At 37.9% G+C, this 26,604-nt stretch overlaps 1 protein-coding gene across 5 annotated transcripts in view; it reads left to right on the plus strand.

Moving 5' to 3' along the window:
* NR6A1 (nuclear receptor subfamily 6 group A member 1) overlaps positions 1-26,604 on the plus strand; it is a gene marked incomplete at both ends in the record, with an annotated part of 203,555 nt that overhangs the window by 43,130 nt on the left and 133,821 nt on the right. Inside the window, one exon of one of the 5 annotated variants that reach the window (XM_079705923.1) lies at positions 11,634-11,678. The exons of the other annotated variants lie outside the window; for them this stretch is intronic. Coding sequence (XP_079562049.1) covers positions 11,634-11,678 — 45 coding nt within the window. The remainder of the gene's footprint in view (positions 1-11,633; positions 11,679-26,604) is intronic. 5 annotated transcript variants of the gene reach the window in all.

A 26,604-nucleotide genomic window follows, 5' to 3' on the forward strand; every position in this document is an offset into this window, starting at 1 on the left:
ATTTTTTGTATAATATGGTATAAGATGATGTTCACATTCATCCTTTTGCATGTGGATATTCACTTTTGCCATCACTTTGTTGAAAAGATGGTCCTTTCCTCATTGAATAGTCTTGGCAACCTTGTTGACAGTCATTGACCATATAGGTGAGGGCTTATTTCAGGGCTTGCTGTTCTGTTTCTTTTGTCTATATGTGTCTCTTTATGCCACATTTTTTTTTTGTTTGTTTGTTTTGTTTTAAGTTATGTATGTTTCAAAAACTGTGGATTTTTAAAATTATTTATTTATTTGGTTGCACTGGGTCTTAGTTGTGGCAGGTGGGCTCTTTAGTTGTGACATGTGAACTCTTAGTTGCGGCATGCATGTGGGATCTAGTTCCCTGCCCAGGGATCGAAACTGGGCCCTCTGCATTGGGAACGTGGAGTCTTGGTAATTCAACTTGGTAATATTTATTGTAGATTTTTGTGATTATGTTCAAAAGAGTCAAAGCCTATATCCTTAACCTCAGTGTCATTTTGGACACGTTCGCTTTTATTTGTGTGAGTTTTTATTAGTTTTTTGTGTAGTCTTATACCAACTAACTGGTTTTCTAGATAGGTTTAGGCACTCTCCTTCTGCTTCAAATTTGAAGTCTCCATCTAGTGGTCTCTTCTGAGAGCACAGTGGTGAGAAGCTGTGATGATGTATTGGCATTTATTCCCACTTAGTCCACTAGGTGGCAACAGGCCCTAACTGAAGAGCCAAGAGCAAGGGATCAGACCGAAAAACGGAAAACAATGCTTGTAAAACTCATAATTAAACGGAACAGAAAACCAAGTTTTTCTGAAAAGTAATACTGCTAGCCCTCAAGATATGAGAGATGGAGTGAGCCTTTAGCTCATTCTAAGAGCATGTTTGGAAACTCTAATTAATATTATATGGGAATCCATTCTGCTGCCTTCCTTCCATTGCCTCTCAAACTTCAAAATCTTGGCTTATTCAGTGGCTATCCAGTTGCTTTTTTTTTTTTTTTTTGAATATTGGGGGATGGGGGAAAGGTGATATAGCTGACCGTTAATGCAAAGAGATCTGAGTTTGGGGAGTCGGGGCAAGAAGGATGTGCTCTTATATCCAAGAGCTGACAATCTGCTTCCAGGGAGACTGCAAGAAGAGGCATTAATAGCTCCGTGCTGTCCCTTGGGTCTGAGACTTCCTTCCTTGGGCATGAAGAAGAGTTTTTATGAATGTTATAGTCGAAGGTGTGGGTTTTCCTTATAAAAATGGAAATTGGGAGAACAGAAATTTTCCTGAATGAGGATTTGTTTAAGATAGTAGTGAAGGAAGAAGGTTGTTTAAGGGGATGTAAGATTCTAAGAAGCCATGAGTAGAATTATCAGGCTGTGAAAATTAAAAGATGATGGGTGGGGTGAGTTTCTAATGCTCCCTGAAGTAGTTAAGAAGAGAAAAGCTTTGGGAGGACAACTAGGCTGGAAGCAGAGTGACCTGGCAGCCTGTTGCAGCTTGCTTGATTATGGCAATGGATGCCAACTTTTTTGACCTCAGTGACTTACGTAGGTTAGAAACACAGCTGACTTAGGCAGGACCCCATTATCTACTTAACCTTCCTATTCCTGCTTTCCAGTTGAAAATTCATTGATAATGGACTATTAACGTGCAAATAAATTTGGAGGGAGGATGATAAATGTGCATTAGCAATTGAGGTATGGTTCATATTTGAAACATGGCATATACTTGTCAAAGTCTAATTACAGTACTAGAAGATTTTAAAATAAGGATACTGTTGGTGTACTATCATACACAGCATGTATCAAACTAATTTGAAAACGATGATGCTGAATGAGCCATAATGAAGATTAAAAAGCAAGAATAACAGTAATTGAAAACTACCACTAATTCCCTCAACAGTGATAATGGAGTTCAGAGAACTGCAAGATTTCCAGTTGATTTTATGTGTGTGTTTGCAGTAGGATCTTTGCACCATTGCCACCCATTTTGTGGCAGCCAGGCTTATTAGTAGAATGCTAAAGAGTCTCTTGTTACTTTTAGTTTATAAACACCAAATTTTATTGACAGTCCATTAACAAGTTACTTATAGCCTTTATTCATAAGTAGAAATGAACTGAACATCAGTCACTCATAAGATGGATGAAAGTTGGATTAATGTACCATGAGGATCCTTTAAATTCATACCTTGAGAATCATGGGGCTAAAAGATTGGGAAGGAGGAGGAGAAGGTAGAAAACAGCCACAGGCTAGCTAGAAGAAGGCTCAGTGCAATGGGCCTTTGGAGCTAGGTGTGAAATAGAAAAAATGTATGTCTTCTGTGACTTAAAGCAAAATCTCACCATTGTGTGTGAATGTGTGTCTTCACTATGTATGCGTAGATGTTTATGATAGGCTCTAATACTGTTGATAGAATTACTACTCATGTGATCAGTCCTATTGACAGAATTATTTGTTACGTGAGTCTAACAACAAATGATTCTTCTAGGAATTGTTTTTCCTTATGTTGAAGGGTAATCAAGAAGGAAGTAAAATCCTTTATGTAATGATTTTGTCCTGGGATTTTTGTTGATTGTTTTTGGTGTGTGCATTATTTAACATCTCAGCTGTCCAGGAATCTTTCAACATAACTAGGATGCAATAAAAGCCAGGCCCTAAACATCATTTTCATCAAGATAATCTTAATTGTGAAATCTAGTCTCTGTCCCTTTGTTTCTCTCTGTCTCTCTTTCCCTTTGTGAGAGGTTTTGTTAGACAAAAACTTAAAATTAAAATACCTTAGTCACCCTTTCCTAATAGTCGTGATAATTTTGACCCTTAATTATCTTTCACCAAAAATATATTCTCTTAAGTTTTATAAGTTAAGTCTGACCAGTTAGTTTCAACCTCTGATCTTTGTTTTCTCTTTTGAAATACCTTGGATAAAAATATCACCGAGCAAACAAACCTCAAAAGCAACATTGGTAAATTAGTGGAAATGATCCTACAAATGCAGATGAAAGATAACAGGGTAATTTGAAAAGCTTCAGAAGTACAGTGGGACTAGAAACAAGTTTGGAAGAAATAAATGTTGATTGGGAGTTGATACGGCTGCTCACATGTTAGTGATGTAGTGCTGTCATGTAAAAAGATTGCTGCCCGGCAGGAATTACTCTTGATTAGTTTTCTTGATATACTTGGTGCCATTTAGATCCTAAATATTAGTGATATGATTTTTACCTATTGTTTAGTATGTACAAGTTTAATCAAGCTATTATAGAAAAGAGCTACCTTTAGTGGGGCTTGCCATATGTCAGATGCCGTGCTAAGCACTTTATTCTCACCTTATATAATCCCCATCACAACTCTATGTAGTAGGTGGTAGTTCCCAGATGAGAAGCTAAGGCTAAAAGGTTAAGACCACACTGCCTTTCATTCCCCTGTTCATCATAGCCAAAGAAAACTTGAGAGCTTTGAGAATATGATCTAGTCTTAGGGGTTTGTAAAGAAACTTGGCATAGTCAGAAAAACATGAGTTGAACACAGGGAGCTGTATTATGGCGAAGTAACACACGAAAGTGTGTGAACAGTGTTGGTGCCTGGGAAATATAGACTGGTAGCAAGGGAGGAAAACCAGAGGTGTTGACTCAAGTAGTTAAATTGTAAGAAAGACACTCTCCTTAAGCTAGTTTAAAATGGGGACATTGGTGGAAAATACAGGGTTTCTCTTGGGGTCCAAGGAGGGAGCATTCAGTTGGATTTCATGAAGGAGCAAGACCAGGATTTCTTTCCCATCTCTCTGTGGAGGCTTATCTCTGCTTCTCTGGTGCTTCTGTTTCATATTTCTCTTCTCGTTCAGACTGATACTCTTTGCTTCTGTGTCCATGATGGAAGATGGCTGCCCCTGATTTGCCCTGCCTTGTCATGTCTTTCCAGCACCCATGCTCAGCACAGACTAACTGAAGCATTTGTGTTCAAATCTTAAATACTCAGGAAAGAGGATAAACCCAGCTTGGTGTCCAGATATCCATTTACCTGGGGCTATGGCCACTGACTATTCAGTAGAAGCTGCAGGTGCATTCTAAGGAGAATATTAATAGAGCAGACACATTTTCTGATATGATAGTTTCAGTCAGGAAACAGGTAGCATGGAGATTGTAGAAACTCCCCAGTAAGTCCGGTATTTGAGGGATAGTGCAAAGGTAGGGCAAATTCAGGGGCATGGTTGATTAGGAATTATTTGCTAGCCCTGGGGTGGGAAAGGATGGGGATCTGGCAACTGCAGTGAAAATCCAGGCATTAGGTAATGCTTGAAGTTTGGCAAGTAGAAAAGATACTTTCAAACCACTCAGTTATTGGCTGGGAGTTATAAGCGTGCTGATGGCTTAATTGCAGTGGCCAGGGCCACTTGTAGCCCTCAGTGTACCTCACTGCATAACCCCTATTTGAGTACCTACCTGGTGACAAGATCTGAGGCTGTCCAGGTACTCTCGCCCTAGCCATGATTGGCTCTGGGGCTGGTTCAGATTGTATACACACATAGAAGGTACTAGTGACTCCAACAGTTAGGGCTTTTGGTGGTGGAAACTGAAGATAAGTCTTTGATATTCAAGTTTTTGTATTGTTGCCTTTGGGATTTGAAAATCATTCCAATATTCCAGAGTGACTTTATTCCTCTGCCTTCCTCAGGAAGTTTTTCCTCCTAAGTGTATTTTGGGATTGAGTTGTATTTGAGCAGTTTGTTATGGTACTTGGGTCTAATTTCAGGAAAATAGACTGGAATTCAGACTAGCTGTTTGGTTTCACCAAGATTAGGATTTTATCACTTATGAGATTTGTAAAAACATACCTGAGGAGGAGATTCATTTCTGGCATGAGTGAGTGAGAAGGTCAACACAGCCTGTCCCCAAAAAGCAACTGTAAAGCTGAATAAAACCATCAACAACAAGCATAGGCTTATAACAAATTGAGAAGTAATCAACCAACTTACCATAGCTCATGTTTATTGAATACTCCATGCAGAATATACATTCTTTTCAAGTACACATAGAACAGTCTCTAAGAGTATTCTGGGCCATAAAATAAGTCTAATAAAATAAAGGTTAAAACGCCCCACGTGATCATCTGAGTAGACACAGGAAAAACATTTGACAAAATTCAATACCCATTCATGATCAAAATCTCCCAACAAACTAGGAATAGAAGGCAACTTCAGCAATTTGACCAAGGACATCTATGAAGAGCCTAAAGCTAACATAATACTTAATTGGGTAAATATAAGTACCTTTCCCCTAAGATTGGGAATCAGGTAGGTAAGAATGTGCTCTTACTACTTCTTTTCAACATTCACTGGAGGTTCTAGCTAGTACAGTAATGTGAGGGTTAGGGAGGAAGGCATCTAAACTGGATGTCTTAAAACTGTTTTTATTCATAGGCGACATAATCCTATATATAATCCTAAATAATTCACACAAAAAAACACAAAACAAGTAGAACTAATTCAGTTTAGCAAGGTCACAGGATACCAGATCAATATACAAAAATCAGGTGTATTTTTATAGCTAGCAACGGTCCAAAAATGAAAGTGAGAAAACAGTTCCATTCACGATTGCATCAAAAGAATAAAAATACTTAGGAATAAATTTAACAAAAGAAGTGTAAGATTTGTACACTAAAAACTAAAATATTTCTGAGAGAAGTTTACAAAGACCTAAATAAATAGATTGTGGCTCTGATGGACTGTCTATGCTGGTGACACATATATACAGAAAAATGCCTGCATTCAGCCCCAGGTTATAGATTAATAACCTCAGCTAGACAGCTTGCAAATACGTGCTTCTGGTTGACAAGTAGGTGAGAATCTGGGGAGTGAGGGAATCTTATCTACTAAAAGTGGGGATACGCCATGGAGTAGTACCGTCAAAGGCCAGGATGCATTGGGCTGTGCTGCTGTGTGCTGTTTGCAGCACATGTGTTCACTGTGCTCTCTCTGAGGCCTCACAACAATCCTGTGAAAATAGGACAGGTATACTTAGTCTCTCTTTCACGGAGAATTAAGGCTTAAGAGGTGACTCACTTGTCCAAGAACACATAACCATGGCAGAAATTGGAATTAAATTCAGGTTTTCTAACTCCATACTATCCCAAACCATTTATTTCTTTTTTACTCTACTGTTTTGCCTCAGCTATTTACAGTTGTCCCTCGGTATCCACAGGAATTGATTCCAGGATCCTCCTTGGACACCAGAATCCGAGAATGCTCAAGTCCCTTATATAAAATGGTGCAGTATCTTTGGTCCTCCACATCTTGGATACGGAGGACCCACTGTACTGGGAAGAGAAGAGAAAGGGGCATGTGATTTTGATGGATTGTGCATGTATTTTTCAGTAGATTTAGTTAGTCTGAAGAGTAGGAGGGGAAGTTGGGCTACAGTGTAAATTCAGGGGTTCTATAGCAAGTATAATCAAGATAGCTTTGTCCTGATATCTGGTAGATAATAAAATTATATCTGCATTGGAACTCTACTTCATGGCACAGATGGTTTGAAGGTATCCTATGCTTACTTCAAGGAGTTTCATAAGTTATAAACATAATTGTGTCATAAAACATAAGGGAATTCATTTGGCAATCATTTATGGAATGTCTATTCCATGGAAGGCCTCTTGCAAGATTTGGGATCACCCAGTTGGATCCTATTGAGATACAGCCTGAGAGGAGAACAGAAGTAGGCTGGAATTTGCTTTGTAATTTTCATTCTCTGAGGCCGATGTGTCTGCTCTCCAAAGTGACCACTTCAACCATGGACCTGGAGCCCTTTACTTTCCACTGTCCCTGCAGCTGTGCTTTCTACCGGTACCCTTTCTTAATAAAAATAGTCCATCTTTTCTTCCTTTCCCTCTGTGGATTCTTCCATATGCTTTTCAGCCAAACGTAGGTAGATGTTGCATCTAAAAGAAATCTTTGCTTTTTAAAAAAAGGCATTTAAATAATTTTTCTTAATTGTTGAAATAGTTCATATTTATTGCCAAACGCTTGGAAGACATAGATGAGTTGTAAATGATAAACTTAAAAATCACCTTTAATTCTACAACTTGGAGATTTCAACTGTTAACATTTTTGCTTCCAGTCTGTTTGAACTTCATCACTATCTTTTCTGTTTGAGTCAGTTACACGATGGCTCTAATCCTTTGACCTGGAAAGATGGCCACAATGTTTTAAGTGAAAAAAGGTTACGGAAAATTATGTGTAATTTGTGATATTTTCTCTAAATATAAATACATATATTAATATTTTAAATATCTCTGAAATATCTGGAAGAATAATACACTGAACAGAATGATGCGGGGGGGGCAACTGGTGGACTTTAGTTTTCTCTTTTGTATGAATTTTTCAGTAACTACGTAGTAACCGCCCCCCCCGAAAAAATCTATTTGAAAAACAAAAAGCAACCAAAGCTAAAATGCCTTTTTGAGATATCCTTTTCATTCTGTCTATTCCTGCTGCCTCCCTCTTAGCTTAGCTCTTTTGTGCAACAGATTTCTATTTCTTTTTGTCTCAGATCTCTCCTCCCTTCCTCCTACTTCATCTGCTTGGTGAATCTTCCCAAAGTCTTGCTTTTGTTATCTCCTTGCAGAGCTAACCACTTAAAGTGGTTTCCTGTTGCACTAATTCTAAACTTTTCTGCCTGGCTCACAAGACTGTCTGTAATTTGTCCTTTTACTTTTTCAGTGCGCCCAAACATAATCTCTGAACTGTTCTGCTCTTGTCCACTATACATGCCACATATTTTCTCTGTTGCAGGTATTTATTTACAAGTCCCATATGCAGGAAACACCCTCAAACTCACATAAGTTCTCCCTTCCTGTAGCACTTAGTTTTATCCAATAGAAACTATAGAGGATTTTGGTGGCTAAAATATGTAATTTTTTCATTGGCATATATAGAGACTACTGATTGTCTGGGGAAATAAATGGCATGCTTGTTTAGTTGTACATTTTTCAAAGAACATGTCAGACATTCTTTTTATTTATTTTTTTGGCTGCGCTGGGTCTTTGTTGCTACGCGCAAGCTTTCTCCAGTTGTGGTGAGTGGGGGACACTCCTCGTTGCGGTGCGCGGGCTTCTCACTGCGGTGTCCTCTCTTGTTGCGGAGCATGGGCTCTACGCGCACGGGCTTCAGCAGTTGTGGCTCACGGGCTCCAGAGCGTAGGCTCAGTAGTTGTGGTGCACGGGCTTAGTTGCTCCGCAGCATGTGGGATCTTCCCGGACCAGGGCTCGAACCCATGTCCCCTGCATCGACAGGCGGATTCTTAACCACTGAGCCACCAGGGAAGCCCTGTCAGACATTCTTTTCTAATGTTTTCAGAAATTTGGAAATAATTGGTGGTTGAAAATAAATACCTATAGGATGCATGGCATCTTGACAAACAGCAATATGTGAATTACCTCCTATGTGTCCACCAGTATGAAAGAAAGAAAAGTTTTTGATTTCTATAAAGACTTCTTGGGTGGGACAGTCATCTGAATTTAACCTTGTTCATTCATTAGGTTCTTTATTTTTAAAGAAACGCTAATGGCTGCTTTCTTTTTTTTTTTTTAATTTATTTTATTTACTTTGGCTGCGTCGGGTCTTAGTTGCAGCATGTGGGACCCTCGTTGCGGCATGCAGGATCTTTTGTTGTGGCGCACGGGCTCCAGAGCATGGGCTCAGTAGTTGCGGCACATGGGCTGTCTAGTTGTGGCATGCAGGCTTAGTAGTTGCACCATACAGGCTCTCTAGTCGTGGCATGCAGGCTCAGTAGTCGTGGTGCGCGGGATTAGTTGCCCTGCGGCATGTGGGATCGTAGTTCCCTGACCAGCGATCAAAGCTGTGTCCCCTGTGTTGGAAGTCGGATTCTTAACCACTGGACCACCAGGGAAGGTCCCATTCATTAGGTTCTTTAGGTAGGTTTTAGTTTTTGAGAGAACATAAACTCAAGTGCATCTGTTTCTATAAAACATCAGACACAGTTTGATTTGTTTGGCTGCCACAGCATGGTGCAAAGTTTTATTCATTCTGAAGAGAGTTACTCAATAGCAACGTAAGTATGGCTATATTTTTCTGTACTCAGAAGACTAGTGGTAGTATCAGATGGTGGCACAGAAGTTTGGGCAATAGTTGAGAAGTGGATGACATGAAGTGTGGTGGTCAGAATCCAGTGTTAAGTTGGTGGGCTTGGCTTTGCTTCAAACCAGCCTTCAGTGGCTCTAAATACCTGGTGAACTTATTATAATAAAATACAGATTGTAGGGCCCTACTTGTGATCTGGGGTAGAACTCAGGAACCTGCATTTTTAAAAGCACCTCTAGATGATTCTGATGTTCAACCAGGTTTGGGAAACACTGGCCTGAACCCCATATTTTTCCTGAATTCTCATCATTTAAAATAAATAAATAAATAAATAAATAAATAAATTTATGCATGCATGCATGCCTGCGTTGGGTCTTTGTTGCTGTGCACGGGCTTTCTCTAGTTGCAGAGAGTGGGGGCTACTCTTCGTTGTGGTGTGCAGGCTTCTCATTGCAGTGGCTTCTCTTGTTGCGGAGCAAGGGCTCTAGGCATGTGGGATTCAGTAGCTCTGGCACGCGGGCTTAGTAGTTGTGGCGCATGGGCTTAGTTGCTCTGTGGCATGTGGGATCTTCCTGGACCAGGGCTTGAACCCGTGTCACCTGCATTGGCAGATGGATTCTTAACCACTGCGCCACCAGGGAAGTCCCAATTCTCATCATTTTTTGCATTTTTCTTTTGGCTTTGATTTGTCTTTTTAGTTCTTGTCTCACTTCACCTGCACTTCACCTTCCTTCCTACCTCTGGGATAAAAAATTTCAGAAGGCTAAGTTGACAAGCCTCTTCTCCTGCTGCCTTATTTAATTTGACTTTTGCTATGAGAATCTGTTTCTATCTCAGACTTATGTGTATGATAAATTATTCATGACCAAGGCATTTGTTTTCCTGTCATTATCATGAAAGATTTAGTGGCTTATCTTATTTTAAAGGATTCAGAGAGTTGATACTACATTTTAATTTTTGCTAAGAGAAATGAAGTGAATCTCCCATCTCACTTGTTTTTTCTCTTAATTGAGGGATGTGGGTTGCAAAGGTCAGAATGAATGGACCTTATAGTTTTGGTCAAAAGAGAATATTTAAATATATTTGAACAATAATAACCAAGGTGTTCATACTAAGGCATATAACTGTATAGTTAATATAACTATAACAAGATTGTTGTGGAAGGCTATCTGTAATGTATATCTGAGTGAAAAAGCAGATTGTGTGGGAGTAAGTATAAAATGAGGTCGTTTTGGGGAGTTCCCTGCTGGCCTAGTGGTTAGGATTCTGGGCTTTCACTGCCGTGGCCTGGGTTCAATCCCTGGTCAGGAAACTGAGAATCCTGCAAGGCATGTGGTGCAGCCAAAATAAAATAAAATAAAATAAAATAAAATAAAATAAAATGAGGTAGTTTTTGTTTTAAGCCACCCTCCAAAAAACCACAGAGTTGTGGTATGTATCTATTTATATGTTCATGGATAAAGGTCTTCAAGGAAATAAAATAAATATTTAGTTTACTTATGATATTTATCCTTTTAATGATAGATAATACAATAAATAGTTTGTTATAATTATATTTATTATTTTAAACAAGTTATTAAACTGATTTATTATAGTTATAGGTGATTTCCATTGAGGAAATGATTGCAGATGATGAGGAAAGAGATTTTCAGTTTTTATTTATTTCTTATTTGAATTTTAAATAATGAGCATGTGATTCTTTTACATTTAAAAATTATGAAAACATTGTTTTTAAAAATATGGTATGATGTTTATTCTTTCTATAAAATATTTCCTTAATTCTAAAACATCGTTTTTTAAAAAAAATAAAGGGGGGGCGAAGAAAAGTATTAGGAATTTAGAGGGCTTACTCTGTATTAGAACCAAAGCCTTTAGCCAGTACATTGGAGACAACAGCAGCTCCTACCCAGCACAGTAGCTGATACACTTGGGTGATTCTCTACACAGGATTTTGCTTCCCTTGGGTTGTTTGGTCCGCAGTTTGCATTCATTGATCAGTGAGTTGACTCAGACTCAAACCCACCGACAGCAATGAATGTTGAGTGCAGCCATCAGTGTTTCAAGTTGGTGGAGTTGCCCTGGCCTGTCCCAACTCCTGGCTCTTCTTTTCCACGCTGGATTTTTGAGGTCTGGTTCTGGCATCTCTCTTAGTAACCAGCCGTTGAGGATCCACATAATTATAGATAACATTGACAGTAGAGCTGGGAGATTCTTAAAGATGGAGAAACTGTGGTTCAGGGAAGGGAAGGAGCTCTTGGAAAAGCTAACGAGTAGCTCTGTGACTACACAGGCAGTGCTTTCATACTGGTAGGTATAAACAAGAGCTGAGGACCCTATTTCTTTCTCTCTGTTTTGAACTGAGAATTACGAGTGCCTTTCAAAGTAAATTAGCACAGATTATGCTTTGGGTTAATAATAATAATAGCTTACATTTATTGAGCATTTTTTGTGTGCTAGGAATGGTACAAAACACTTTATATATTATCTTATTGAATCTCAAAACTCTATGAGGTAAGGATACTTATTATCCCCCATTTTATTTATGAGAAAACTGAGACTCGGACACTTGCCCAGGGTCACACAGCTAGTTAGGGAGTTCTGAGCCAAGATTCATCCCAGATCCTTCTGACTCCAGACATGACTTTTTACTTGAATTTAACGAACATTGAAATCAGCTTACGTGTGGATGGAAATGGTGAGGCAGTTGCTGCTTTCAAACAGCTCATATTCTAATGGGGCTGTCAGAACTTAACCACATTAACTGTAATTGGAGGTAGAATGTGTTAAGAACTGTGCAGACATTGGACAGTTCTGTGCTATTTTTGCTTATTAAATCCTCCCCTTGTCCTAATTAAAGGTTTTGAGGGGACATGGGAGAAGTGGCAGTAAAATACTTAATTGGATTTTACTCCAAAATGAAATACATGTTTTTAATAAATCTATTCTTGCTACATCCAATTTCTCACCAGAATGGCCTATTTCTAGGAGACATTTAAAAACATTAGGTAGTATCATGGAGCTTCCCTTATCTTGTTGAAATGAAACACTTGTTTGTCGAAAACACAACAAAAATCAAGGAACAATGGGCAAGAGAAATAGAGGGGAGCTTTTAAAAAATTAACTGGACCACCTTTGGGGGATGGGGAGCGGGACTGGTTTTGGTGATTTAATGTGATATGTGAAGGCACAGCATGCTCCTTTGCTTCAGGAAATATAGTGTTGTCTATAAGGACCCCAAGGTACAGTCAACGGTCGGTGGTTTTTTCAAATCCCAAACTCACCGACAGCGTTGAATGTTCCTTGGAGTCCTCTGAAGACTGGGTCCTGGCCCTGGCAGCCCTTCTTCAGCCTGCACCCATGTTTCAGGAGCCAGTGAGCCTGAGAGACCACTGCTGTTGGAGCCTCTCACATTCTTTTCCAGGTTTGAAGTTGCGAGTGTTTAAGAAATCACTTTGTGTACAGCGCAGAGCTAACAAACTTCAGGATTGTGAGGCTGCAGTTATTTATATATAAGCAGACTCAAATGGATATCTGAGAAAAGAGCTTTGAATAGTATTATTTTGTAATTCTGAAAATATCAGATATCCCATTTTATAGTAGTACTTTAATTACTAAAGGGCAAGGATAAGAAAGAAATTAACATATATTGAGGACTTACTGTATACTGGGATTTATATATTTTTATCTCCTTAAATTCTCAACATACTTTGACCTCATGAGAAAGCTGAGCCTTAAGTGATTTGCCCAAAGTTACATAGCCAGGAGCCAAGGTTGCAAGCTAGACCTTGAATACTGGACTTTATGATAGCAAAAACTCACTGATCGTACTGCCTCCTCCGTTGACCACCACAAAACTTACTGTTGTATATCTGGGGGCAGGACCTTCAGTGAGATCTAAGTCAAACAAGTAAACATCCTCTTCTTGTTTGCCTGTAATAATAGTAGGTGAAATGTTTCATAGAAGAAGATTAAAAAAATTGACCTTTATAATTGGTGACCTCTCTAGCTGAGATCCTGGATCACCAAGTTACCACAGAGGTTCAGGGGTAGTCTATTTTCCATATTGAAAAAGCAAAAAATAAGAACTCTACCACCTAATAGAAAGCCTGCATTTCCCCTTAGTAAGGTTCACAGAGAGTAACTAAAATGTCAGGTGCCTTAGCTTTTGGCAGAGATGGTACCAGTGCATTGTAGACATACTGGTTATTTTTTATTGCCTGTTGAGTGTCCTTGATGAAAAATTTGGAAAATGAATTAATTACATGGAATTTTTCAGAATATAGGGTTTATAATGGGAGGGATCCAGGCATGCTCCGTAGAAAAAGTGCTTATAGAACTGCTGGCTGAATTGAGGTTAATCTTTAATCCGGGATAGTTATTACCATTTGCTTTAAGTTTAAATATTAAAAGTTGACTGTTCTCAAATTCATTTTTAAACAGCCAAATGGTACACATTAAAAAAAAATCAGCCACTGAGAATTTGGTTTGGATATAAACTGTTTACGTTCTACATCAGTTTAATTATCTCACCCTCTGTCAAAACACTTCAGTTAGCCAGCTTTGTTGAGTCCTCAGTATTATGACAGTAAATTGTATACAATCGACAACAAAAAATCAAGCAACTGTTACTGTGTGGTATTTTAAAAACTCTTTAATGGGTTTATTTTAAATGGTCTTCTCCTTGGCCTGATAATATGAAGAGAAGTCAATGTCTTATTCCGTTTTGATAAATAGTCAGGCTTTAAAAAAATACTGACCTCTGCTCCCCCAAACCATTAGATGTTTACAAAATACAATTTCTTAAATTCATGGCATTCTAAAAAGAATGCTTTTCGTAGTCTTGAAAAACTAGAGAAGAGTGAAAGGTTTCTAAAGTGACATTGGGGTGTTTCCCATTGTGTTTGAGACAATTAATTTTCAGGGCAATAAAGGCCTTCATTATCTTCATTCCTTCAATTTGCTTTAAATCCTTAAGTTTAGTTTTTATCATCAAGCAAGTTTAAGGCACGCATTGGATCTTTTCAGTGAGTTTGGCCAAGAGATGTATGTACTCAGTGCAGAAGTCTAGGGGTTAGAAAAGTTGAGGGTTAAATTAGCTAGATTATAGAAGCTACTACACATTTAATAAATTGGTCCAAATTAATAAATTGATTTAGACTGGTTTTGAGTTTGTCAAAACTCACCATGCCATCCTTTATTGTTTCACTTACCTCCTTTCTTTCCTTTTCCAGAGGTACTACGAAATATTGTGAAACCCACATTGCTCTGAGTTGGAGATGTAAATGTTTTCATAGTCCTCTTGAGGCCTCTTGATATACTTGAAAGAAACAAGAAGCATAAATTTATTAAAACAATAGGTATTTGAGAGATTAGTAGCATAGAAGGGGAGTCACTGTCTCAGGTGGCTGTCTGCCCATAACTTCCCAAACACTATACAGGGAACATCTCTAGAAGTGTTTGAGGTAATGTTGCTATTCTTGAGGACAAAGTCTTAAGTTATAAAGATGACAACAAAGTGTCAGCATGAATCCATGTTTCTCTTAGCCAGACTGCCAGTGTTCTGCTTCATCCTTCTACTAACTCAACAGCAGAATCTTTTCTAGGAACGCTTTCTCCTACATACAGCCCTTGCCATCACCGAGTGCAGTGTCTACGCAGAGAACTAGACATAGACACAGCTGATGACAAAGAGGATGATTGCTGTGCTGACAAAATGGTATGAACTATGTTAAGGGAGAATAGAGAAAAGAAGGGTTAATTCTGCCTAGGAGTGAGTGCCAGGAAAGGCATATCTAAATGGTCACATCTGATCTGGGCCTTGAAGGTTTAGTTGAATTTTTACTAGACAAAGAAGGAAAGATATTCCAAAACTCTGTACAGGAAATCCTAGAGGCAGGGAAGTTCATAATGGTGAATAGTATTGAGAGTAACCCCTCAGAGCCTCAGTTAACTCATCTTTAAGATGCTGGACAAATAGCACTCGCTCTTCCTGTGCACACAGCTGTGAAAATCACAGGAGGTTATGTATGTGAAAGTAGCATGCAAATATAATTGGTAGGTCTCTCTTCTCATTGCTTTTGGTTCATATGTGCTAAATAGAATAAATGAAGTACCTTATCATGATAGACTTCTCCAATTTGATTTTTATTTGGCTTTATTTTTTTTCCCTTTGAAGTGACCATAGTTTACATTTTTCATATATTAATTGTTTGGGGAAGCAATATTAAAAGAGCACAGACTTCAGAGCCAGAATCTTGACTTTGCAACTTAATAGCTATGTGACCTTATTTAACCTCTTTGTTTCTCTGTTTCCTTATCTATAAAATGGAGATAATGATAGTATCTATCTCATAGGACTGTTCTGAGGACTAAATGAGGTAAAACATGTCAGGTTTGTGTTTTTTTATAAGTTATTACAAAATGATTTAAATTGTTAAAATCATTTACAACTATTATTTACGTTACTAAATAAAATTGCATGTTTTGCCCAGAATTTGGTTTCCAGTGCATATACACTAATGTAAAAACCTTCTTTTATAATTAAAACAATGTCTGACTAGCTAATACATAATATACATATGTATATGTGTGTTTTAAAGACATTTTTGAAATTAATGCTCTACCACTTTCTTTTTTTTTTTTTTTTTTTTTTTTTTTTGCTGTACGTGGGCCTCTCACTGTTGTGGCGTCTCCTATTACGGAGCACAGGCTCCGGACGCGCAGGCTCAGCGGCCATGGCTTACGGGCCCAGCCGCTCCGCGGCATGTGGGATCTTCCCAGACCGGGGCACGAACGCACGTCCCCTGCATCGGCAGGCGGACTCTCAACCACTGCGCCACCAGGGAAGCCCTCTACCACTTTCTTTGTGACCTTATGTAAAGTTTTTTTCTCCTATAAGCTTCAATTTCTTCAATCTGTAAAAATGAGAATAATGTTAGTACCTATCTCATATTGATTGTGAGGATTAAGTTAGGTATATAATTTAAAACTCTGTGGAAAGCTATGGATTCTCTCCCTAAATACATGCACGTAAACACAAACATTTGAAAGGAGTTTCATTTATGGAATCTAAGAACCCATCCATAGCCTCCCTACGAACTTCAGGATGAGAAATTCTGACCAGAGCTTTAGACCAAGATTTTGCAATCTATTGTCACTGGTGTAATATTGCTACTTTTGGAAATCTCAATCTCCATCTTATTAGGAGTGGCTACTTGCCAGCAGTAGTGCAGACTCACCATCATCTAGTCACACCTTTCCCTATAGCATAACCTGTGCAGTATAACCTAGGACAATGATAACTATAAAGATGTAATATAATGATGGTCTCTGGAAGAGTGGATATTTAGACTTCATCAAGTTTTGTACGAATTGCAGGTACCAATCATTAATTAGTAACTCTGTGCTTGTACAGTTAGCAACTTTCTAAAATAAGTTGCAGGAAGAGAAGTTAACACAAATATTTGAATGAATTTATCTTATTTTGCAGCAGTTCCCTATCTCCCGCCTCCCCACAACAACTTCCCCAGCTACCAGTTTGGTTTGGATCTGATTCCAGCACTTTGACTACTAATTCTGGCTTTAAGTTAGGCTGAAAACTTGTGTTGTTTCAAGGCAAAGCTTACAAAGGAGGCTGCTAAATTCAGAGTATTTACTTGAATATTAGGAAGCGGGGAAAAAAGAGTGTGCCAAAGATTGCAGTTGTATATAGAATTATTGGTCTTTATTATATTTAGCCTTCTTGAGGTTTTTACGAAGGAGTTGAGAGGTAGGAATAGAAGCTTAAACTTAATAGCTTGGAACATTTTACTATTTGACATGGCAACTTTATATCAGGTTTCTTCAGCTATTTCAGATGAGTCTAGAAGACAGGAAGTGGGAGGCCAACTCAGTGAGATAGCAAATTGGTCAAGTGCCAAAGGCATTATGGGATGCACACTTAAAAGCCTATCAAAATATTCTAGAGGCCACCTGAATTCTCCATCCCTTAATTACAGTGACTTCATGTGTTTTGAGGTATTACTATTTTAGATTATTTTGCAAACCCACCAGAAGCAGGACTCCATTTTTCCATGGTAAATTAATTCACAGGATATCTGTAATCAGTGAACTCTTCTAAGTAACTCTGTACCAAGGATTGTTGTCTGGCTGAGATAAATGAGTACATAAATGAGTTAGGCATTGAAAGTTGTAAAAGAAATAGGAACCCAAATCATGCAGTAGCTAATATTCATGGGAATTAAGGAATGAGCTGGAAAGAATATTGGGTTTTATTACAGTGTGTGAAAAGTGTTGGAGGAGATTTTTGAGAGTCCTTTAGAGCAACAGGCATGTGTTTGCAACAACCAGTTAATGAAATAAACAAGAACAGTGATCAGAGGACTCAATCCTTCCTTTTTTATAATGAAACCCTGTTGATATATCAATAATGTAGGACTTTGATTTCTCCTCTGGCCTATTTTAGTTCATTGGGTTAAAAATTTAATCATATGGTACTTTATTTATGCTTTAAAAACTTGACCTCTATTGTTATAAAGTTTTTTATTGCCTCAGGTAGATTATAGCTTTGTGTTAAGGCATCATGAGTCATAAGTACTAATTAAGTATATTCATTCCATAACTTTTTAGTTATTCATAACATTTAGGGAAAATGCTTTTTAAATGTTGTTTTTCTTGACTGTTTCCAGCAAATAGTTGAATCTTTGCAAAATATGATGTCTTAAAAGTTTTATTTTTCTATGTATATTGTGTAGAAAAGCTATGCTTAGATCTACTTTCATAAATGAAATAGCAGTGTACTCGGTTGGGTAAGCTATTAATACTTGACATACTGCTCTTAGACTTATGTCTCCATTGTTAACCTGAAATTAGACAATCCTGATGTTTGAGTGGGAATGCTAATAGTGGATAGGGGAAAACATTCTGGGATGAAGGAATAGAAAATAAGTTCCAGTTTATAGTTTTATAACTTTCAAAGCTATCAGGAGTCTTAGAGGTCATTTAGGCTAATGATTTCCAAACGTGACTTTGCATCAGAATTAAAAGTGGTGGTGGTGGTGGTGGTGGGAATATAGATTGCTAAAAATGCAGATTCCTAGGTATCACCCTAGACTCAGTAAATCATATCCTTTAGGAATAGGTTCTGTAGTTTTCACAAGCCGTCGGAGGGTTCTGATGTAGCCATTCCACAGACATTTGGGAATCTCTGATTTAGGCTAAGATCTTTCTTTAATAGACAAGGAAACAGATGTTGAAGGGAAATGAAGACCCCAAGTCACACAGTGAATTAAAATTGAAATCCTTGACTCTGTGTGTGTGCTTGAATTTTTTGTGTGTTCACTTATACCACACTACCTCTCCACCATGAAAAAGCCAGTTTTTTGTGGACGTTTCCTAATGTCCTCTTGGGCATCTGCAGAGCACGTCAGGTCATCTGCCTGGCAAGTCAAACATCTTAGCCTTAGGGAGGCACTCAGAACTAGTGCAAACGGACCATTGACTTGAGTTTGGTACGCTGACCTGAAGCATTTGACTAAGTAAGCAATGCTGAGTGGTGCTGGCTTAGAAACTGTTCATGGTATGAAATGAGAAATAGCCATAAGTGATCAAAACTCTGAAGGCCCTCCAGGCTCTGACATTTATCAGTTGCTGCTACACTTTAACACTTTTCTCTAATCAAAGGTGACTACCACTGGATGGAAGAGGCTTGCCCAACCTCTGGCTGTTCTCTGGGGAGGATTTTATTTTAATTGCCAGTGAGAAGTTATGAATGATTTCAAAAAAGATCAAGAATCTCCAAATCCACCTCAGCTTGGGCTCCTGGCCAAGTGTCCATCCTCAGGAGGGAGTTGGTGTCAGCTGCTGCCTTGTGACTTGAAGTATTTTTTAAAAACCCAAAGCCATTACAGAAGTCTTTCTGGAGTTGGCAGGCAGGAGTAGCACCAGGAATCAAGGTCTGACACATGTCATCAGCCTGGAAAAAGTGGAGTTTGGACACTAATGATGGCTCTTGTCGAGCCTCAGTATGATAAAGCCAGGAGGACTCAGCTTGGGGGTTAGTTTGCATAGGAGAGGAGTTATAGCTTAGAGAACACCTGCCAGGAGTTTTCACTGCCCCAGCTGTGTGTCAGTAACAAATCCTTCACCCTTGACTCCTGTCACTTCTTTTTAATGGGTGATGGTAGAGTCGCTGGATGGGTGAGGAAGAGAGGCACTCTAGCACATCTCCCTATTTGCTTGTTTTCTTGCCATTTAGTGTAGAGCTAAATTTGTGTGGCCATACTCCAGGCTAGTGTTTTGTTCTGTCTACATCTGAAGGTGTACTGGGCCAGAGTCACAGGTCCTGTATTTCCCTAAATGCCCCTGCTGGTGACCACACAAATGTTTTGATTGAGAGTTACGAGAAAGCTTTTTTGCTGATATATCTCTCTGTTAGAAGTGTTATTTTCACATCCCATCTCTGCCATTAAGTAGCTTTCTGATTTCTGGTTTAACTTGTGCTTCTCATCTAGAGGTTAGTAATTAATTGTACTTATATCACAGGGTTGTGAGAATTAAGTGAAAGCAGCAGTATAAAAATACCTAGGACATAACATTCAAATTTCAGTTACTGTTACTATTGTAATTATTTGGTCAAACTTCCTGCTTACTGGGAAGAATGGAATGAGGGGCTTCAAAATTATTGTCTTTAGTGAATTCAGGAATCGTGGTCCAGAATGAATGTAAAATTGAAGTCAGGAGACCTAGTCTTGACTGTGCTGTATGTTACTTCAGTTTTCATAGTTTTCCATTAAGAAAAATTATATCAACCAAACCCAAGGTCAGATCTCTAAGATCTCTTGCCATACAAAAACTCTTTACATTTGTAAAAATTACTGAGGTTTCCAGGAGCTTTTGTTTATTTGGATTATAGCTATCACTTTACTGTATTAGAAATTAAAACTGAGAAATTAAAATATTTATTAATTCATTTGAAATAAAAACGAACCCATTACATACCAGCATAAATAACATTTTAAAATAAAAATAAGTATAGGGCTTCCCTGGTGGCGCAGTGGTTGGGGGTCCGCCTGCCGATGCAGGGGACACGGGTTTGTGTCCCGGTCCGGGAAGATCCCGCATGCCGCGGAGCGGCTGGGCCCGTGAGCCATGGCCGCTGAGCCTGCACGTCCGGAGCCTGTGCTCCGCAACGGGAGAGGCCACAACGGTAAGAGGCCTGCGTACTGCAAAAAAAAAAAAAAAAAAAGTATAAAAGTAGTTATTTTTTTCTCCAAAAAGCTTAGTGAGAACTCTGGGATTATTTTATATTTTTGCAGCTCTCTTTAATGTCTGGCTTTGTAAAAGTCAACTGAATTCTCATATTTGCCTGTATCTGCATCTGCTTTCTATCTGTTTCAATATGTTATTTTGGCTGAGGTATACAAAGAAAATCTGGCCTCTATCCATACATATATATGGAAAAGGGAGGAGAATTTTAATAGTTTCTTCAGATAATTGTATATATTATTCTTTTTATTTTTTTTAAAGATTTATTTTTTTTGATGTGGACCATTTTTAAAATCTATATTGAATTTGTTACACTATTGCTTCTGTTTTATGTTTTGGTGTTTTGGCCGTGAGGCATGTGGAATCTTAGCTCCCTGACCAGGGATCGAACCCACACCCCCTGAATTGGAAGGCAAAGTCTTAACCACTGGATAGCCAGGGAAGTCCCTGGAAACACTTTTAAATGTTGGGAAGCTGTGTGAAGCACACAGTGGCAGATATAAATTTTCCAAAATTCTAATTTTTGTCTAAAGACTTGAATTTTATCATTGGCAACAAAGACTGTCAGTTATTCTCCTTGAAATGACATGCTCACTTTGTTCATTTTCAAGAAAATCTGTCAAACATCCAAGTCTGAATTACCATAATTTTCTCTTAGTTCTTTCAGGTAGATTGGTGATCCATGAAAAAATTGGCTAGTTGAGTATACAACTCAAACAGTAGCTCAAAGTGCATTTCCTTGGGGACAGCCAGTGTACAGTAGAATTGCTTTATGTGTACTTTCCATTTTGTTCACAAAATATTAAAAAATTATGTACTCAAGCATCAAGATTTAATAAAACCGATAAATCTTATTGCTTCATCAAAGACATTCTTCAGTTAAAATGGCTGGGTTCCCCCCTCCCCTGCCGCACCTGTACCCCCCAGTGTGTGGCAGTGATGAGTACAATGACTATCAGTGCATATTTTGGTGCCACTGCTTTAATTAGGGCTAAGGCCAGCGATTTAACTTAACATTGGCTTTGCCCCATCAGTGCAAATGTCAAGTGAAAAAGGCAAATAATGTCTTATAATTAGTACAGAAATAGCTTTGATCTTGCAGACTCTGTGAAAAGGGTCTTGGGGACATCTATGAACCACACTTTGAGAACCGCTACTGTGGAGTTCCAAATGTTAGGAAACTCTAGGCAAGTGGTGGAAACTTCCTTAATCCCATCAGACTCAGAGGGCTGCTGTAGGCTGCTGGAGAGAAGACAACCTGTTCTGGGATCCCCAAAGGGCTTTTAGTTTGCACGTGGTGGAGCTCAGGATAGGTTGATCAATCAATATAAATTGCCTAAATAATATATCTAACAATTTCTTTTTTCTGCTATACTGAAAAAGTCAGTTTTTTTATGTTCTCATGGTAAACACCGTGTATTTTCTGAGTCTTGCTGATCCTTCTGTTTGTTCAGTTACCTTTTTATAACGAAGTTAGTTCAATTTACTTAACAGATAGCAGTTGGACATGTGTTACTATGTGTGTTTTATTCTCTTTGTGGGTAGATAAGAAGTAAATCACATGGGATTTGCTCTTTTATGATCTTGGGGAAAATAAGCAGTTAAACAACATATCAAGCACTGTCCAGATGCAGAGGGGAATAGTACCTGGCATAGGGTTCAGTGTTTAGTAGGTATTTATAATAAATACTTCCTTTTCTTGAGCATCCTTTCAGTGTCAGGCATTGTGATTTTTTTTCCAGCTTTACTGAGAAATAATTGACATATATCACTGTGTAAGTTTAAGGTGTACAGCATGATGGTTTGATTTACATATATTGTGAAATGATTACCACATTAGGCTTAGTTAACATTCACCATCCATTGTGATTTTATGTACATATACATATATGCACACACACACATAAATATACTGTATTCAACATGTCACATATATGTAAGTGTATATTTACAATAAAGTTTGTATAAATAGATAAAGTATATAGATATGTATTATATATGTATATGTAGTATATAAAAATCTATATAAATATGTAAATCATTCACATTTAATCTTCACGACAGTTCTGCCAGGTATTTGGTATTACACTTACTTTATACATGAGACTCTAATAGGGGGTGTGATTTGCTCAAAGTCACAGAACCTTGGTCTGTCTGCTGCCAAACTTTCCAGTATATGCCTAATTGCTCAGAGGGGTGAAAGCAATATGGGCTGGACTGGGTAGAATTAATTATTTTCCCAATGCCAGATTTTTCCTAAAGCTTTCCTAGACGTCTTCCTGGTATCTCGTCTTTCCTCCTTGATTCTATAACATTTCTCATGGTGTACCTTGTATTACAGTTGTGAAAACAAGCATTTTGTTCAGATATGTATCAGGCACTTGATAAATATTTATATAAACATATTTTATTAACAGTGAATGAAATTTACTTCATTGTTTATCTAAATAGTATATAAATGAAATCATTTAAATATATATTAAGTTAGTTTTAAAAATATGCTTAATATTTCCTTTTGAGATGTGACTAATAACCCTATAATCTGTCTCCTCTAAAAGTTGCAGTATGCATCTGTTTTGGTGGAGCGGAGTGGGTTCACATGTTTTATTTGCAACTCCTAGGTTTGAAAAGCAATGAAAAATATGAAGATTTTTGTTCATATTGCTAGTGTTGATTAAGTAGTACCCTTTTTGGCTCCTGAGAGATGGTTCTATGATAAGATAATTGGGGAGGGGTTGCTGATTTGAGTTGATACTACATTTACTTTTTGGATGAAGGCAGATGGAAGAAAGTTGTGAAAGTTCAGCTTGCTAATCTTTTTAACATAAGAGATAGTCAGTTTGCAGCTTAATAAATCAATTTGGAGATCAAAGCACCCTCCATACCGTGTCAGTCACAATAAAGCCAGTAGCTGGCAGGGGGTTATTTATGTCTCCAAAATAAACAGTGATCAGAAGCAGCCAGTATGATAATTGTTCTATTTTTGTATAGTCTCTATAAAAAGATTATTTAAAGAGTAACATCTGTATAAGGGACTAACCATAAATGCTTAGCTAGCATTGTGAGTGCAAACTTGAGGTCTGGGTAGAGAAAGGAGACTAGTTGTCAGTTCTTTGTAAGCCACATGCAAATTGGGTGTCTTTGCTTCCTAATAAACCCTCAGCTTATCTTTTTGTTTCTAGGAAGTACTTAGGGCTGGAGTTCTTCCCTTTGGGGCTTTCTTAATACCAACTCAAATTTTTATTTCCAGTGGAGTCTTAACTAAGTTATATGAAAGCAAACCGACTAAAGAAATTTATCCCAAAGTTCAATTCTTAAGTCTTTCAGAGATACTTGGTTACACAAATGAATTCGTGAAAATTATGGCTTTTAGAAGTAGAATATTTGTGCTGCTCTAGGATGTGGAGGTGAGGAGAGGGCATTTCTGTTACATCACAGCTTAGGCCATGTAATCGAAGGGAGTGAGGAGTGCTGAGGAGGTGAGAGAAGTAACACCCTTTCTTTGTGATATCTTAGTTAATGCTTCCAACAACACTTCTGATAAGGTAGTGGTTATTGCATTTGTCACTGCACTGAGATATGCTGTCCCACTCCACTGTTTTCCAGTTGACCCTAGAATTGCTTGGTTTGCATATACCAAAGTAATTTAGTATATATGTTGTCCAGTCACATGACTATATTAATTTAACAGTGGTGCATATTGCTAAGTATATCAGGTCAACTAGGTTGTGTTATTTGATTGAAATACTAAATTATGCAGTAACTGACAGGTGGTGAGATGTACATACCAAATATAGGACTTTACTTCATGAAAAAGCTGTTGATTAGCTTTAAATTTGTATGTGTACTAGGTCTAATATTGTGTAGGGATCTGGCTCATTTAGGAAGAATGTCAGCTTTTAGGCATGAGAGCATGGCCTTAAAATGGTGGTGAACTTTAAAGAAAATGTAATTGGGGTGGGATTTATTCAGACACTGACAGGCAATAAAAATCAACATATGAAGGGTTTAAATTTTCAGTTGAATGTTCTCTTAAAAATGGCTTAGAAATGTACAGACCTTCTTATTTAAAAAACTGTCTAGTGTATTTTCTTTAGGATTTATTGAAATCAAAATGAATTCCACTTTTCCTTTTGGTCACTTTTATGCTAGCATTCTCAGTCTTCTGCCCCCTTTAAAATGTTGGGGGGCTTACGGGCATTCTAAATATGTAGACTTTTTTTTTTAAACTACACTTTTTAGGTCTTTTGCCTGTTTCTACTATCACTACTTTGACTCTTGCATAAATTTGTTATGTTTAATGGGATCATTATGGCCAAAAAATGTACGATTGAAATAGACATTGGCAAACTATTTAAGAAAACAGAAAAGTAAAGCCTAGATCTTATTATTAATGGTGAAAGGAAAACCTAACAAATGAAGAATAATGCTATCTGAGTTCAGAGTATTAGATACATTGGGAGGAAAAGGTTACAAGGGAATCTGTGGGCTGCTATAAATGTTCCATAATTTTGTTCTGGGTGGTAGTTACATGTATGTGTACATATGTAAATATTAATCAGACTTATTTAATTTAAGGTTTGTTCACCTTACTGTATGTAAATTATACCTCAAAAAATAAAATAGTAATAATCTTTTCTGAAGCAAATGTGGCAAAATCTTGATCATTGTTGAATAGGAGTTGATAGTTCATTTTATTATTATCACTGTTTTTATGAAAATTTAAAATGTTTCATGATAAAAATGAAATGAAAAATCCTGTCACTCTAAACAAGTCAAATTATATCTACTTTATGAGAGCTACAGGTGGTTTTTTATTCTCTCTTTTCTTTAACCTGTCATTTTTCATATTTGGATTTTGTGTTTTATTGGATATTACTGGAGAGGAGAATGAAATCTTAGTTTTTGTGATATCACTTGTTGAAAGAGGACAAATCCAGTCTTGATCTTAAAACCAGCTTATGTGTAAATTCTTTCCATTCTTGAATCTGAGTGGAGAAAAGTCAGACCACTTAGCTCTATTAAGTTCTAATTAAGCATCAGTTTTAAAGGCTCTTTCATAAGTCTGTCTAATACTTAGTGAGGATTTGCCATATATTTGGTATTGTGAGGGGTATCTTGTGGGGTGATGTTACTATTTCACTTAGCATTTGAGGACACTGAGGATCTGATGTCAAGTAACTTGTCCAAGTTCTCATGGCTGAAGTAGGGAGGGCTCCCCATTCTTGGCCTCCAAAGGATACCTAAGCTGCCAATGTCAGAGTATAAATATGAAGAAAATTAGCATTCTTTGTAATTGACTCTTTATTACCACAAAAGGATAATCACTAGTTTAAGAGACATTCATGTACTGTTTTAGATGTCTTTTTAGAGCTTGTATTGAGTGGCCTTTAAAATCTCAGAATCATTTCTAACACTTTCTTAATACCTTGGCAACATGGCTTTGTCCTTTAAAACAAAATCTGGGGTAAAGGGAAATGCTTATTTCCCTGTTGTATGAAAAAGACTATTTGTAGGTCATCTTTTTTAAAAAAGGCAAGAACTTCTCTCTCTAAACCACATTAGAACCCACGCCAACTTGGTACAGGGCCCTTACCAGAGTAATGATGTCAGAATTTGAAAGAGTACATAGTGCAGCTGCCAGAGCTCACACTGTTTAATTTCAACACCGTCTGTCTGCCAGAGTCCACAGCTTGATATTTTTTTCTGTATGTACCAAATTATAATCACATATATTTATCTCATTGGGGGAGGGGAAATAAAGAATTATTGTTAGATAAACTTACTTCTTTCTGAGGTAATGGTGCTGTTTTGCCTCTCACATACTTCTGAGCATCCCCCCCACCCCGCCCCGCCCAACTCCCAAGTATTTATTATCCTGCGTGAATTTTTCCAAAATGTGACACAGAGGGGCAATTCACACCTTGCCTAGTTTATGTTTTGTGAGGAAACCCTTCCCTTTGCATGGTTCTCTATTCAGAAAGTTCCACGTGCTACATTCCATCCATTTGCCAAGTCTTGGACTCTTATCCAAAGTACAGTATTTGAGTATGCAATTACACATTACACATACTGGCAACAGCATACTTTCTCCCGGCCTCTCTTAGAGAAAGCTCAAAGCCAGAGGAGCAAATCCAGATGGTCTTGAGTCTGGCATCCTCAGTTCAGAATTCTAGATGGCAAGACTTCATTTGGAAGTGCACCAGGCTTACTCAGCACCTGTTCTTGCTCACATCACATTTTTATGA

This window comes from Hyperoodon ampullatus, assembly GCF_949752795.1.
Source record: "Hyperoodon ampullatus genome assembly, chromosome: 6".
In the NCBI taxonomy this organism is placed as follows: Eukaryota; Metazoa; Chordata; class Mammalia; order Artiodactyla; family Ziphiidae; genus Hyperoodon; species Hyperoodon ampullatus.